At 47.9% G+C, this 14,642-nt stretch overlaps 1 protein-coding gene and 1 long non-coding RNA gene across 3 annotated transcripts in view; both read right to left on the reverse strand.

The window, feature by feature from the left end:
• Positions 1-351: 351 nt before the first annotated feature.
• ANXA6 (annexin A6) overlaps positions 352-14,642 on the reverse strand; it is a 57,778-nt gene continuing 43,487 nt past the window's right edge. Inside the window, exons 21-26 of one of the 2 annotated variants that reach the window (XM_045394414.2) lie at positions 10,074-10,091; positions 9,189-9,282; positions 7,909-8,004; positions 4,723-4,781; positions 2,836-2,958; positions 352-756 (exon numbers count right to left, since the gene is read on the reverse strand). In XM_045394414.2, coding sequence (XP_045250349.1) covers positions 697-756; positions 2,836-2,958; positions 4,723-4,781; positions 7,909-8,004; positions 9,189-9,282; positions 10,074-10,091 — 450 coding nt within the window. In that variant the 3' untranslated portion in view covers positions 352-696. The remainder of the gene's footprint in view (positions 757-2,835; positions 2,959-4,722; positions 4,782-7,908; positions 8,005-9,188; positions 9,283-10,073; positions 10,092-14,642) is intronic. The other variant, XM_005558300.4, reaches the window with a different exon arrangement.
• LOC141407087 (uncharacterized) lies at positions 11,436-12,600 on the reverse strand. The gene is made up of 2 exons (XR_012414294.1): positions 12,467-12,600; positions 11,436-11,533 (listed from the first exon to the last, which is right to left on the reverse strand). It is a non-coding gene; the product is annotated as an uncharacterized lncRNA (long non-coding RNA).

A 14,642-nucleotide genomic window follows, 5' to 3' on the forward strand; every position in this document is an offset into this window, starting at 1 on the left:
TAAAAAGTGTCAAGGGAATGAATTGGAGGCATACTTTAGGGTGTTAATGTTAGAAAGGAAGCCAAGATTTTTTTGTCCAACTCTCTCATTGTAGATAAGAAAATAGAGACTCAGGGAGGGAAAGGGGCTGGCCTAAGGTCAGAAAGCAAGTGCATGGCAGATGCAGATTTGAACCCAGGCATCCCAATGCCTGGTCCAGTACTCTAGCGCGGCCTGGAAGGGGATGGGTGGTGAAATGGATGGGAAGATTTGTCAGTTTGCCCCAGCACATTTACTACCCTTTCCACCACCCCGCTTAGCACATTCAGCTGGCCCCTGCCACCACCCGCATCAAAGTACGGACACAACTCATTTTACAGACAGAGGTTCAGGATGTTTTTGGATCTGACATAGCCCAAACCAGGGCAGAGGCTGTAGCAAGGGGAGGAAGCTGGGAAAGGCTGAGGAGTCAGAGGGGAGTGGAGGTGGACAGGATCTATGGCTACGGTTTTTCAGTCGCTCAGTCGTGCTGGGCCCTTGATGGCCCGTGGGAGTGGGAGCCTCTCCTAAGCTCCACTGAAGATAAGAGCCCAACCCCAACCCCTCCCCCCACCCCTGCCCCTTCCTTAGTCTCTGGAGCTGGAACAATCAGGCTTGGCCGTGGCGGCTGGTGCTGATGACCATTTCTTGGCAGAGGTGCCCACCAAAGCTGTGGCCCTAGTCCTCGCCACCACAGAGAGCCAGCAAGGCCTTCAGGAAGTCTCCAGAGGTGTCACCCTGGCAGAGGTAGAGAGCAGAGTGAGTGAAAACAGTCCTTCCAGCCTCAGTGCCCCCTCCTCCCGGCTGCCCATCTGTCTGGACATCTCCCTCGGCTTCTCTCCATGGCCAGCATAACTGCCACATGTAGGCCAGAGGGATCTCCCTGACACATAAATGTGACCACATCCCTTTTGTTTATCCCCAGGAAGATGTGCAAGCTCTCGGCCTGGCTTCAAGGGCCTTTGGGATCTGACCTGTGCAGAGCTCTGCGGCTTCACCTGTTCCTTTCCCCCAGGAGCATCTCAGTCCTCTCTCCACCTGCCACTCCCCTATGCAGCACGCCCCTGTGCACCCCCAATACCGTCTGCCAGCGGGGCCCTCTCCTCTGAGAAGCACCCTGACCACTCTCTTGCCTCGGGAGGCAGAGTGAACTCCTGCCTCCCGTGGTTCCTCTGGCACTCTGCTGATACCCTCCACCTTGGCATATCGTGTTAGGTGATTCCTTATTTGAACAAACACTATTGAGCACTAACTGCCAGGCCATTGCTGGGAATGGGTGCGAACACCATCATGCTCACCACACATCACAATGGTCTGCCATACGTTCAGACTGGGGAGGCCAAACTTCCTGACCCATATGGTATGGATCTCCTTTCTGAGGTACTCCCATCGTTGCTATGAGACATGGTTTTTGGGATTTTGTTTGTTCTGGTATTTTTTGAGTTTTTGGGATTTTGTTTGTTCTGGTATTTTTTGATGTATGATTTTAAAACATAATATAGTATCAAAATGTGCTAACAATTTGCTGACATTCCTACTAAGTCTAAGAGACTGCCTGTGAGATGCCCATAGTCTTGTTAGCCAAGTAGAACCAAGCATCAAACTTTAAGATCTTGGCTGATCTCAAAGAACAAAAATATAAGCTCCATATGTCAAAAAAGTCAGACACAGCCAGGTGTGGTGGCTCACACCTGTAATCCCAGCACTTCGGGAGGCCGAGGCAGGTGGATCACTTGAGGTCAGGAGCTAGCAACCAGCCTGGCCAACACAGTGAAACCATCTCTACTAAAAATACAAAAATTAGCCGGGTGTAGTGACATACGCCTGCAGTCCCAGCTACTCAGGAGGCTGAGGCAGGAGAATCACTTGAACCCAGGAGGCGGAGGTTGCAGTGAGATGAGATGGCACTGCTGCACTCCAGCCTGGGTGACAGAGCAAGACTCCATCTCAAAACAAATAAACAAACAAAACAAAACAAAACAAAGTCAGACACAAAAGGTCACATATTAGGTGATTCCATTTATATGAAATATTCAGAAAAGGCAAATCTACAGAGACACAAAGTAGCTTGGTGTTTGCCTATGGCTGGGGATGGAACTAGATAAACAGGTATGAGAGAGCTTAGTGGGATGAGAGAAGTGTTTGGAAACTGGCTGCATTATGGGGATGGTTGTATAACTCAGTAAATGTACTAAAAACTGTTGAATTGTACCCTTAAAATTGGTGAATTTTATGATTTGTAAGTTTTTTGTTTGTCTGTTTTTGAGACGGAGTCTTGCTCTGTTGCCCAGGCTAGTGCAATGGCATGATCTCAGCTCACTGCAACCTCCACCTCCTGGGTTCAAGCGATTCTCCTGCCTCAGCCTCCCGAGTAGCTGGGATTACAGGCATTAGCCAACACACCCGGTTAATTTTTGTATCTTTAGTAGAGACGGGGTTTTCACTATGTTGGCCAGGCTGGTCTTGAACTTTTGACCTCAAGTGATCCACCCGCCTTGGCCTCCCAACGTGCTGTGATTACAGGTGTGAGCCACCGCACCTACCCATGATATGTAAGTTACACTTCCATAACATTGTTTTAAAAAAAGCAAAAAATGGGCTCCTGTTTTATTTGGAAATCTTTAATTATAAACCTTTGATTCTTCTGGAATTGGTTTTGGTATAAACAATGCAATACAGACCCCCTTCATTTCGATATCCTGGCTGTTCTAAGCAGTAACCCACTGGGAGAAAGTCCATGGGAATGAAGACTCCTAATCTTACATTAGGGATCTGACAGTCATCCCCTTCTCGCTAACCTCTAGCCCCTCCGCTTACCTCAATGGCTTGGTGGAGAGACTTGTCGTATTTCTCAATGAATTCCCGCCGGATGTTGAGCAGGTCAATCTCACTGCGGGAGACCATGATCCTGGTGAGAGTCTTCTCATCTGTGCCAGCACCCTGGTGGAGCCAGGCAGGAGGGAGACACAGGCAGAAGGAGAGACAGAGCCCAGTCAGGCAAGAAACAGTGGTATCCCATCTGCCTCTCTCCCTTGTTCCTTCCAACAACAGGGTGTATGTTCTCCCTCTGTCTTCTGCAAATAGTCCTGACCAAAATCCCCCCGTGCCCAGGACTGGCCAGACTGACATGCAAAAAAGACGTGTATGGGTTGAATAGTGTCCCCTCCAAAATTCATGTCCACCTGGAACCTCAGAATATGATGTAATTTAGAAATAAGGTCTTTGCACATGTAATTAGTTAAGATGAAGGCATACTGAATTAGATTGAAGCCTAAACCAATAACCAATATCTTTATAAGAAGAGGGAGAGCACAGACATACAAACAGCAAAGAGATGAGGTGAGGATAGAGGCAGAGACTGGAGTGATGCATTCACAGCCAGGAAACACCAGGGACTTCTGGCAACTACCAGAAGCTAGGAGAGGCAGGGGAGAGTTTCTCCCCCAGAGCCTCCAGGAGGACCCAACCCAGGCAACACCTTGATTTTGGACTTTTGGCCTCCAGAACTATGAGAGAATAAATTTCTGTTGTCACCCGATTTGTGGAATTTGTTATACCAGCCCTAGGAAATTACCACCGAGCCCAAAGAGTAGGCACAGGGCATGGAATGTGTAGGCAGCCAGAGCTGCCTCTGCCCCCAGGGAGCTACAAGCACCAGCCTAGGAGTCAGAGCTAGGTTCGAGTCCCAGCTCTGCCTCTTAGGAGCTGCGTAAATGTGGGCTACGTTTTACCCTACCTAGGCCTGAGTTGCCTCCTCTATCAAATGAGGATGCTACCACAACTTCACAGGACTGCCATGAGGGTCAACTGTGGTCAGAGAGATGAAGCCCTTAGCACAGGCTTGACGCACAGTGAGTGCTCAATGAATGGTTGTCACATTTGGAGACAGTAGGCTGAGAGTCTCAGGCTCCTTCCTACCCTCCTGCCTGCCCAGGCTGTCAGCAGTTGAGACTCCAGTGGTGGAGAGGGTGGTCAGTGTGGCTTGGGCTCTCCCGGAAGGGCAGGCCTAGACTCAGAGGGGAGCGCCTGTGACCTCTAATGACTATTTGTCATAGGAGATCCTGTGTCACCTGATAGGCTGTGAGCTCTGAGAGGGCAGAGACTGTGTCCTACCCAGCCCTGTGCAACCAGAGCACATTTCTCAACTTTGGCATTTGGGGCTGGATCATTCTTTGTTGCGCAAGCTAATCCTGTGCGCTGAGGCTGTTTAACAGCATCCCTGTTCTCTCTCCATCAGCATCCCTGTTCTCTCCCCGCCAGCATCCCTGTTCTCTCCCCGCCAGCATCCCTGTTCTCTCCCCGCCAGCATCCCTGTTCTCTCCCCGCCAGCATCCCTGTTCTCTCCCCGCCAGCATCCCTGTTCTCTCCCTGCCAGCATCCCTGTTCTCTCCCCGCCAGCATCCCTGTTCTCTCCCCGCCAGCATCCCTGCTCTCTCCCCACCAGATGCCGGTAGCAACACCCTCCAAGTTGTGATGACCAAAAATGTGTCTGGATATTGCCAAATATCCTCCCGGGGGGGAAGGCGGGGGAAATCACCCCCAACGGGGAAATACCATCCTACAGCCAGAAAAGGGCAGATGCTGATAAATGTCAAATGGGAAGAAACAGCTGCCAGGAATCCTGATCTGGGGGACGGTGCACATCTGTGTGTGTGTACATAAGTCAGTGCTTGAAGGGAAAGGAACGCCAGCACGTTTTCTTACCTTCATGGATTTGTAAAGTTTGTCGGCAAAGAAGAGAGGTTTGTTCTTGACACTTTGAACTGGTAGGAAGAGCAGAGAGATGCGGGGAATGTGGTCAGAGGCTGTGAACCCAGACTCTGGACTGGCCTCCCCCATCTCCCCACCTCGTCTATCCTTTCATGGGTCTGCAGATCATTGTCAACCCCAGGGTCATGCTCAGGCAACACCTTCGCTCCCCTTCCCCATGCTTCCTCCTCTGGCTCATCCCTAGGCCTGGCTCTCACTTGGTCGCAACTCTCTTCCTTCTAAGGTGCTTACAGCTAACCAAGGTTAGGAGAGGATTCAAAGGTAATTAACTCCTCACGAACCCAAAGCATAGGGCCTCAAAACTTTTAAATGCGTCGGAATCACTCAAGAAGCTTGTTTAAAACTCAGGGTTTAGGCTCCACCCTGAAGACTCAGATTTTAGAAAGATCTTGAGCAGTGGTTCTCAAAGTGTGGTTTCCGGACCAACAACATTAGCATCGCTTGAAAACTTGGAAGGAAGGCAGATTCTCACGCGTCACCCCAGATATGCTGAATATGAAACTCTGGAGGTGAGTGACCAGCTTGTCCTAGTTTGCCTGGGACATTCCAGGTTTTGTTAGGTTGGTGCCAAAGTAATTCCAATTTTTGCCATCACTTTCAATGGCAAAACTGCAATGACTTTTGCACCACCCTAATAGCACTGAAAGCCTTGTGCGAATCAGGATGGCTGGCCAACCTGCGTTGGTGCAGCCTAATGCTTGAGAGTTACTGATGTAGAGACATACTGCTCCAAAGAATGGCTGTCCGCTGGTAAAACTTAAGGGACCATGTAAATCCCTGGGGCTGAGTGTTGCCCCAGGGCCTGAACAATCTTGCAGTATTGGCAGCTGCTGCTCCCTACCCTGACCCCAGATAATGCCTGCCTGGTTTCACCAACCCCGCCCTTTCTCAAGGCCTAGGGTTCTCTAGCCCTTCACAGCTGCTTGACTGCAAGGCTCCAGAGCCCACGCACGCGTGTCTCAGACAGCTTAGAAAGGAGAAACCAGACACCAGTACTATAGCTGGAATGACTCTGGATATAACGAGAAGAGATGGCAAGAGGCTGGAGTTGTGTAGTCCAGTGGCAGAGTCAAGCAAGAGACTCCTCTGCCACAGGCTCAGGAATCCCGTGGGAAAGATCACATCACACATCTCCCATCTCCAGCTCCTTACATATCTCCCTACTACCTCCCAAACAAATCCCAAGCTCCTTGGCTTGAACGTCAAAGCTCCTGGCCTCCTTTGCAACCTCATGGCCCTTGCTCCTCCATTCCCAGAACTGCAAATTCCTGTGTCCCTCTGTCCTTCCTGGATAGATGCATTTCCTATCTGCCCTTCACTACACTCTCTCTCTAAATCAAGTCCCATCCTGCAAGGCTGTACTTGATGTCCACGTCCCCAGTCATGACACCACCTCCAGGAAGCCTCCCCTGACTTCAGACCTAGGGCTTTATCAGTCTGGCTAAGAAGCACGCTGGGCAGAAACTTCTCTCCTTTGTAACCAACCCCACAAGCCATCCTAAGAACTGAGCCTGTCCATCTGTCACAGGGGACCCTGATGCCTGACACTAGATGGAGGGGTGTGAAATGGTGTTGTGGTGTGTGTTTGCATGTGTAGACCTGTTCAAGGTGGGAGGAGAAAGGAAAGAGGGAAATACACGAGGAGGGTAGGAATCTCAAAGTGTCTCCAAAGGCTACAGAACATGAGCTTTGGATGTAGGCAGACTGTGGTTTGAGGCCTGGTTCTACTACTACAAACCTCTCTGAATGCAGTGTCCTCTTTGTAAGATAAGCTGGTAAGAGCACCTGGTGAGAATGCAACTAAACCTGTGTGCAACTAACTTTGCACAGGGCTTGGCGTGAAACAACAATAAAAACTAACCCTTGCCCAGTGAGTATTACATGCCAAGAGGCACCGTTCCAAGTGCCTTACATATAATTAGCTAATTTCAGCCTTACAAAATCCACCCTATGGGCTGGGCACTATTGTTATCTCCACTTTACAAAGGAGGAAATTGAGACACAGAGGTTTCGTGACCTGCCCAAGGATACACAGTGTGGAAGTGGCAGAGCAGAGATTCAACCTGGAGTCCATGCTTTTACCCACTGGGCTATCCCGCCTCCTAGATATTGGTCCTGGGTGATAAAGGCCCATCACATGCTAAACAACCCCCTACCACCATCTCTACTTCACCCAATCTAACACACCTTTCCCCCACATTTTAGTGTCTCTGAAATCAAGATGTGTTTTATAATTGATGGCAATTATGTGAAAATCTTCCCCCGACACCTCTTGGTAAGATTTTTAAAAAGTGCATTGATGCAATGCGTTTTACAGTAAATGAAACAAGATACCACTAATGATGAATACTAATGAGAATAACTTCAGCCCCAACCCATATCCACTCATCCATATTTATACACGGTGAAATTAAGATCCAAAAGGAAAAAACCTTTTCAAAGTCAAGAGCTCAAATTATATAAGTGTAACCAAAAAGCCAGGTACTGAGAGGAGACGAGGGTGTGTGTGTGTGTCGTCTGCATCTAACGTGTATGTGTCTTGTATGTGTGTGCATGTGTGGTGTGTATATGTGGTGTGCATGGGTCATGTGTGCATAGTGTGTGAGTGGTGTGTGTGTGCAGGTGTAGTGTCTTGTGGGGGCGTAGCATGTATGTGTATGTATAATGTGTTCTGTGTGTGAAGTATGTGTGTATGTGATGTGTGTATGTGTGGTATGCACCTGTCACATGCATATGTAACGTGTTTTATGTATAAGTCACATGTGAGAGTGTGTGTATGTACAGTATGTGTCTTGTACATGTTAAGTGTGTGTGTCAAGTGTGTGTATGGTGTGTGTGTGTACACACCCTAGTTGTGCAGGACAGCGTGCCCCTCCCCTGCCTGCCCCAGTCTTCCTGGTCCTTCCCCAGCGACAGCTATTTTCTCACCTTCTCCTGCAGCCTGGAACAGACCTCATGACACTCCTGCACAATCACACATTTGGCAGCACCCCTGGAGGTGAACTGTGGCAGTGTTTACTTTCCAGTACTAGCTTCGGAGGCTGCCAAGGTTCTATTCTTCCAGAGAATCTGGGCAAGTTGCCAGTGCCCCCAGCCCTTCCCTTAGTCCCTGCCAGTTACCAATGGCCACGAATGCGTCCCTGACATCCCCAGACATCTCCTTCTTGATGGTGTGCTCCACGTCATAGTTGGTCATCTTGATGAACTCCTGGAAGACTGGCCACAAGAGAAGCCCCAGAGGTGGGGGTGAGCTTCAGTGCAGGAGGGGGAGGACCCCTACTCAGCCCCACCCAGTGCCTCCCACAGGCTGTGCCTGAGAAAGTGGAAGGGCAGCAGATATGGCCACAGCCCAGGCCTAAATGCACTGGGCAAGATCATCCTGATAGAGAAGCTCTGACATCAAGGCTGCTGTGAGCTCAGAGCCAAATCTGTCCCAAGTCAGTCCCCGTGCCTGGCCAATGGCCTCAGAACCTCGGCCAAGTTCTGGCAACCCAGGCTGGGGTAGTAAAAGGAGCATGGGTCCTAGTCATGGTTCTGCCCCAGCTCACTGAGGGACCTTGGGTGAATCCTCTCCTTTCTGGGCCTCCTCTTCCTCCCATGTCCGGTTGGGATAAAGACACAACGATAATACTCAGGAAACACTCACTGAGTCAGGCATTGCGCCAGTGCTTTATGTGTGTTGTGTTTTTTGTATCTTCACAACCGTCATGTGAGGTGGAACTAAAACCCTGATTCCTATGTAAGGGAGCTCAGGCACAGAGATTTGGTAACTTGCCTAAGGTCACATGGCTGTTAAGTGGGTATTCAAATCAAGGCGGTCCAGTGCCCAAGTCCATTCTTTTAGCCACTATGCTAAAGCACCTTAAATACTGTGAAGTGCTAGACAAATGCATATTAAAATGTAAATGTCTCAGTGCAGGACACTTCATGATCACTGAGCACCAGGGTCACTGCATACAGGTGTGCCCTGTGCATGTGGCAGTCTGTGGTTCAAAGACATCTATGTGGGTCTTGTGCCGCCACCACCTCTCACTGCCTTGCTCCTGGCATGCATCGCCAGTGAATCATGACGCGGGGTCCCAGAATCCTTCTCAACCCAGCATTCTAGGCAGCTGCTACCGCTCTGTCAGAGTTGGCCTTTGAGGTGAAATCCAGTTGCTATCCCTAATCCCCGCCATCCCACCTGCTTCCTTAAGGAGGAGAAGGAAGGTGAGGTATAAGCGGTAGAGCCAGGACTAGAATCCAGGGCTCCAGAGTCACCGTCACCCATGATACACTACTGCTGGGTTAAGGAGGGGGTGGGTGGGCAACTGGCTCCTCTTGCCACAGAGAGATGAGAGGCTCTCATCAGATTCCGGGCTCTTCCTGCTGAGCTGGGAAGGGAGGAGGTCAGGCCTCACCTCTCCGGAGGTGCGGATAGCTCCGGGTACACAGGATCGTCATGAACCGTGTCTCCAAGGAAGTTTTGTCTCCGCTGGGTGTGTCTGCTATTTCCTGCAGAGCCCCGGTTGGAGCAAGGATTTGGGAGGGGAGACATGAGAAAGCCTTGGTTATTATTCACTTTCATGTCTTTGCCTGGGCTGAGGGCAATCAGAAGCTGGGCTCACACAGCCATCCAAGGGGGCTGAGACTGGTCCCCTCTTCCTTCCTCAAGCACAATGGCTTCTACATTCCCCTCTCCAGTTCACAAGGACCCTGTGATCTGACACAGATGGGCTTAGCACTGGGAACTTCCATCCTAGCCTCGGGGCCATGGGACCGGGGCTCCTGGGAGGACCCGCACAGGCCCTGAGCGTAGCAACTGGGAGTTCCCCTTCCATCCCTCAACCTTTCCGCAAGGCCCTCTGGGAAGTGTGTATGGGGTCATATGCAGGGAAGATGGCCTGGCCAGTGTTTCCCCAAGCGGCGTCAAGGGCAAACATACCCGATCACACTGCATATTAGTGTTTCCACGGTTGTCTTCTAGCCAGCTACTAGTTCTATTTATACTGATACTAAATTCCCCTTAACTCATTTTGGGTTTAAAAGTGAGTCGATTTAAAGATCAGTATTAACAGTTGGTGGTTACACAGCACAAATCATGCCAGAGATGATTAGCTGAAGTTTGGGAAACACTTGCCTGGCCTATCTTTTACCAAGCAGGGTCCTTAAGGCGCCCTGAAGGGGAGAGAGAGAAGCCGCACAGCAAGCTCCCAAATCACTGCTTGATACTGCCCCGCTTGGCCCAGTAAAGGCGGACTTTACTCAGAGGCCGTTAAAACCCAAATGAAGAACAGGACACTCACCAAGATCTCAGCAGCCACCTGAGAGCAGGGAGGGGAGAGAGGAGGGAGAGAAGGGAGGCAAGAGTCAGAGGAGGCCGGGGAGGCTGGTGCTGGGGCCCTGGGGTGCAGGGTGAGGGGCCTGGCTGGGAGTGGGAGATGTCCCAAGAGACTGGAGAGAACCCGGGATGCGATGGGAAGTGGGGCAGGGACAACAGAAAAATATCTTCCTATGACCTTTTGGGCTGGAGCTCAGAATGGGGAAAGGCCTGGCAATAACTAAAAACGTGTTCACCTGAGGGATAAGAGAAAGACACAGAAACGGGGAACACTCTGCTCTTCGCACCCCAAAACCTAGAGCAGATTCCAGGCCTCGGTTTCTTTGTCTGAAAGTGGAAAGAAATAATCGCTGCCACTTCCTTACAGAACCACTGAGATGTAAATGTGAGCAGTGCAAAGTTCTCCGCACCCTTTAGCATATTCAGAGTTCCAAGGCAAGAGACATGTCATTTTAGCTTTCGTGTTAAAGACAGGAAAGACCAGACAGCTGAGGCCTTGAGGGGAGCTGACCTGCCTGGGGGCACACAGCAAACAGTGATGGGAAAGTCATTTTACAAGGGTTACTTTTAATCACTGCACTATGCAGAGCGCAGAATTCTGTGGTTAGGACACAATTTTGTTAGGCAAATAGCTGTGACTTGGAGAGCCTGGGAACAAAATACCCAGGCTCGTGTACCCAAGCTGCGTATTGCTTTCGCCTTTCCCCCAGAAACTCTGCTGACTTTATTCTATTGGATAGACTGAACTCTTTATAAACTTCACTACAGCCTATGCTCTGGAAACCTTCCTCTTCTTTTCATTGCATAATTGGCAATGTCCATTAAAAGTTAAAAGGCCTATGACATTTGATCAAGCAATTATATTGCTAGGAATTTGCCCTACAGATATTCTGGCAAAAGTCTTCCACGATAGAATACAAGACTATTCACTGCAGCATTCTTTCTTCTTTTTGGAGACAGGGTCTTGCTTGCTCTATTGCCCAGGCTGGAGTACGGTGGCATAATCACAGCTCACTGCAACCTTGACCTCCTAGGCTCAAGTGATTCTCCTGCCTCAGCCTCGTGAGTAGCTGGGACTACAGGTGTGTGCCACCACACCCAGCTAATTTTTTAATTTTTTGTAGAGAAGGGGTCTCACTTTGTTGTCCAGTCTAGCCTCAAGCGATCCTCCTGCGTTGGTCCCCCAAAGTGGAGATCATAGGCATGAGACACCGCACCTGGCCCATAGCAGCATCTTTCTCTTCTCTTCTCTCCCCTTCCTCCCTTTCTCCCTCCCTCCCTTCCTTCCTTCCCATGGCAGCATCTTTCTTTCCTTCCTTCTCCTTCCTTCCATTCTTTCCCTTTCTCTCTCTCTCTCTCTCTCTCTTTCGTCTCACTCTGTTGCCCAGACTGGAGTGCAGTGGCACGATCTCGGCTCGCTGCAACCTCCACCTCCCAGATTCAAGCGATTCTCCTGCCTCAGCCTGTAGCTGGGATTACAGGCATGTGCCACCACGTCCAGTTAATTTTTTTTTGTATTTTTAGTAGAGATGGGGTTTCACAATGCTGACCAGGATGATCTCCAACTCCTGACCTTAGGTGGTCCACCCGCCTCGGCCTCCCAAAGTGCTGGGATTACAGGCTTGAGCCACCACGCCCGGTCAGCATTTTTCGTAACAGAGAAAAACTGTAAACCATCCTGAGATTGACTTGTTAAACAGGCTATGGATTATCCAATCAATGGTAACAATCCATGCAATTCTTACAAAGGATGAGATTAATCTACAATGCTGATAACGAGAGTTTCCATTTAAATTAAGTGAAGAAGTAAAGTATAGCATATTTTTGTGTAAAATAGTGTTTCTTTCATCTAGATTCAAAAATAAATAAATAAATAAACACTCACTTTCTCATACTTCCTGGGAAGTACTTAAGAAACTGTCAAGACACCTTCGAGGAGAGGTACTATGCAGGAAAGCTTTTGCATTTCTTTTTATTCTTCCTGAAGTTTTATTTCTTAAATATGCAAAAATATTATTTCATTTTAAATCTTAAATAAGAGTTATCAAGGCTACTAGGATTATAGGCTGTTTCTGGTTTTTAAAATATTTTTCTGTATTAAAAACAACCTACACCAGGTGCAGTAGCTCACACCTGTTATCCCAGGACTTTGGGAGGCCCAGGTGGGAGGATCACTTGAGCCTATGAGTTTGAGACCAGCCTGGACAACATGGAGAAACCCTGCTCTACCAAAAAATTCGCTGAGCATGGTGGCGCACGCCTGTAATCCCAGCTACTTGGGGCGCTGAGGTGGGAGGATTGCTTGAGCCTAGAAGGCGGAGGTTGCAGTGAGCCAAGATTGCACCTCTGCACTCCAACCTGTGTGACAGTGTGAGAACCTGTCACCCCGTTATGTCTCAAACGTCACAAAACAAAAACCTAGTTGAACCCCGAGGACATCATACTAGGTAAAGGAAGCCAGTCATAAAAGCATAAATACTGTATAATTCCACTTACATGAAGTCCCTAGAGTAGTCAAATTCACAGACATAGGAAGAATGGTGGTTGCCAGGGGCTGGGGGAAGGGAGAATGGGAAGTGACTGTTGAATGGGTCCAGAGTTTTGGTTTTGCACGATGAAAAGTTTTCGAGATGGCTGGTGGTGATGGCTGCCCAACATGTGAATGTACTTAATGCCACTGAACTGTATACTTTAAAATGATTGGCCAGGCATGATGACTCATGCCTGTAATCCCAGCACTTTGGGAGGCTGAGGCAGGTGGATCACCTGAGGTCAGGAGTTTGAGACCAATCTGGCCAACATGGTGAAACCCTGTCTCTACTAAAACTACAAAAAAATTAGCTGGGCGTGGTCGTGGGTGCCTGTAATCCCAGCTACTCAGGAGGGTGAGGCAGGAGAATCACTTGAACCCGGGAGGTGGAGGTTGTAGTGAGCCAAATTGCAACATTGCACTCCAGCCTGGGCAACAAGAGGAAAACTCCATCTCCAAAAATAAATAAATAAAATGATTAATATGGTAAAGTTTATATGTATTTTATCAAAAATTTGTAAAAACTTATGCTAAATAAAACTGTATCATTTTTAAGAAGAGAGGGAGAGGGACATGTTTTAAAGATTTAACAGAAAAGACTCAAATGTCCCAATCCTTCTCACTTACACAGGTCAGAGAACCCTAGACATATTAGGTTTTTCAAAGCATCTTTAAGATAATAATATCTGTAATGTAAAAAAAAAAAAAAAAGTGGTGGGGCACTAAATTAATATTCACCACAAAAGCTTGTTCTTATTAGCCTAGCTACTTCATGCAAAAATTAATCTGGACAGTTCTTCAAATGGTTAAACTTAGAGTTCTCATATGACCCAGAAATTCTATCTAAGAGAAATGAAAACATATGTGCACACAAAAACTGGTACACAAACTTGTACACAAATGTTTAGAGCAGCATTAGTCATAATAGCCAAAAGGTGGAAATAACCCAAATGTCCAACAGCTGATGAATGGATAATGGAATATTATTTGGCAATGAAAAGGGAGTCCCAACATGCTACAACATGGGTGACCCTTGAAAACACTGTTAAGTGTTTAACACAGTGTTTAAATTAGTGTTTTCTTAAGTGAAGAAGCCAGTCCAAAAGGCCACGTATTATATCACTGTATTTACATGAGATGTTCAGAAGAGGCACATCTGGAGACACAGAAAGTAGATTAGCAGTTGCTTAGGGCTGGGGGGTTAGGAGGACATAAGGAGTGACAGCTAATGTGTATGGAGTTTCTTTTGGGGGTGATGAAATGTTCTAAAATTGATTGTGGTGATGGTTGCATTAAGTCTGTGAAGATACTAAAAACCACTGAATTGTACACTTTAAATGGGTCAATAGTATTGTAGATGAATTCTATTTCAATATTTTAAATGGGTCAATAGTACGGTAGATGAATTCTATTTCAGTAAAGCTGGTCAATAGTATGGTAGATGAATTCTATTTCAATAAAGCTGGTCAATAGTATGGTAGGTGAATTCTATTTCAATAAAGCTGGTCAATAATATGGTAGATTAATTCTATTTCAAGAAAGCTGTTATATTTTCAAAAGTCTGGTCCGAGCATGGTGGCTCACACCTGTAATCCTAGCACTTTGGGAGGCTGAGGCGGGTGGATCACTTGAAGTCAGGAGTTCGAGACCAGCCTGGCCAATATGGTGAAACCCCGTCTTTACTAAAAATACAAAAAAATTAGCTGGGCATGGTGGTGGGCGCCTATAATCCCAGCTACTCAGGAGGCTGAGGCAGGAGAATTGCTTGAACCCAGGAGGCAGAGGTTGCAGTGAGCTGAGATTGCACCACTGCACTCCAGCCTGGGTGACAGAGCAAGACTCCATCTAAAAAAAATGAAAATGAAAAGAAAAAAGAAAAAGAAAAAAAAAGGTCTGAGTATTGATTATCTAAAAATGACCACAATCCTTCATTTCATGGTGGGTCTATAATAATTAGTTATCTATAATTTATTGCTCAAATTGGATGACAGAGTGAAAGGGGAA

This window comes from Macaca fascicularis, chromosome 6, assembly GCF_037993035.2.
Source record: "Macaca fascicularis isolate 582-1 chromosome 6, T2T-MFA8v1.1".
Lineage (NCBI taxonomy): Eukaryota > Metazoa > Chordata > Mammalia > Primates > Cercopithecidae > Macaca > Macaca fascicularis.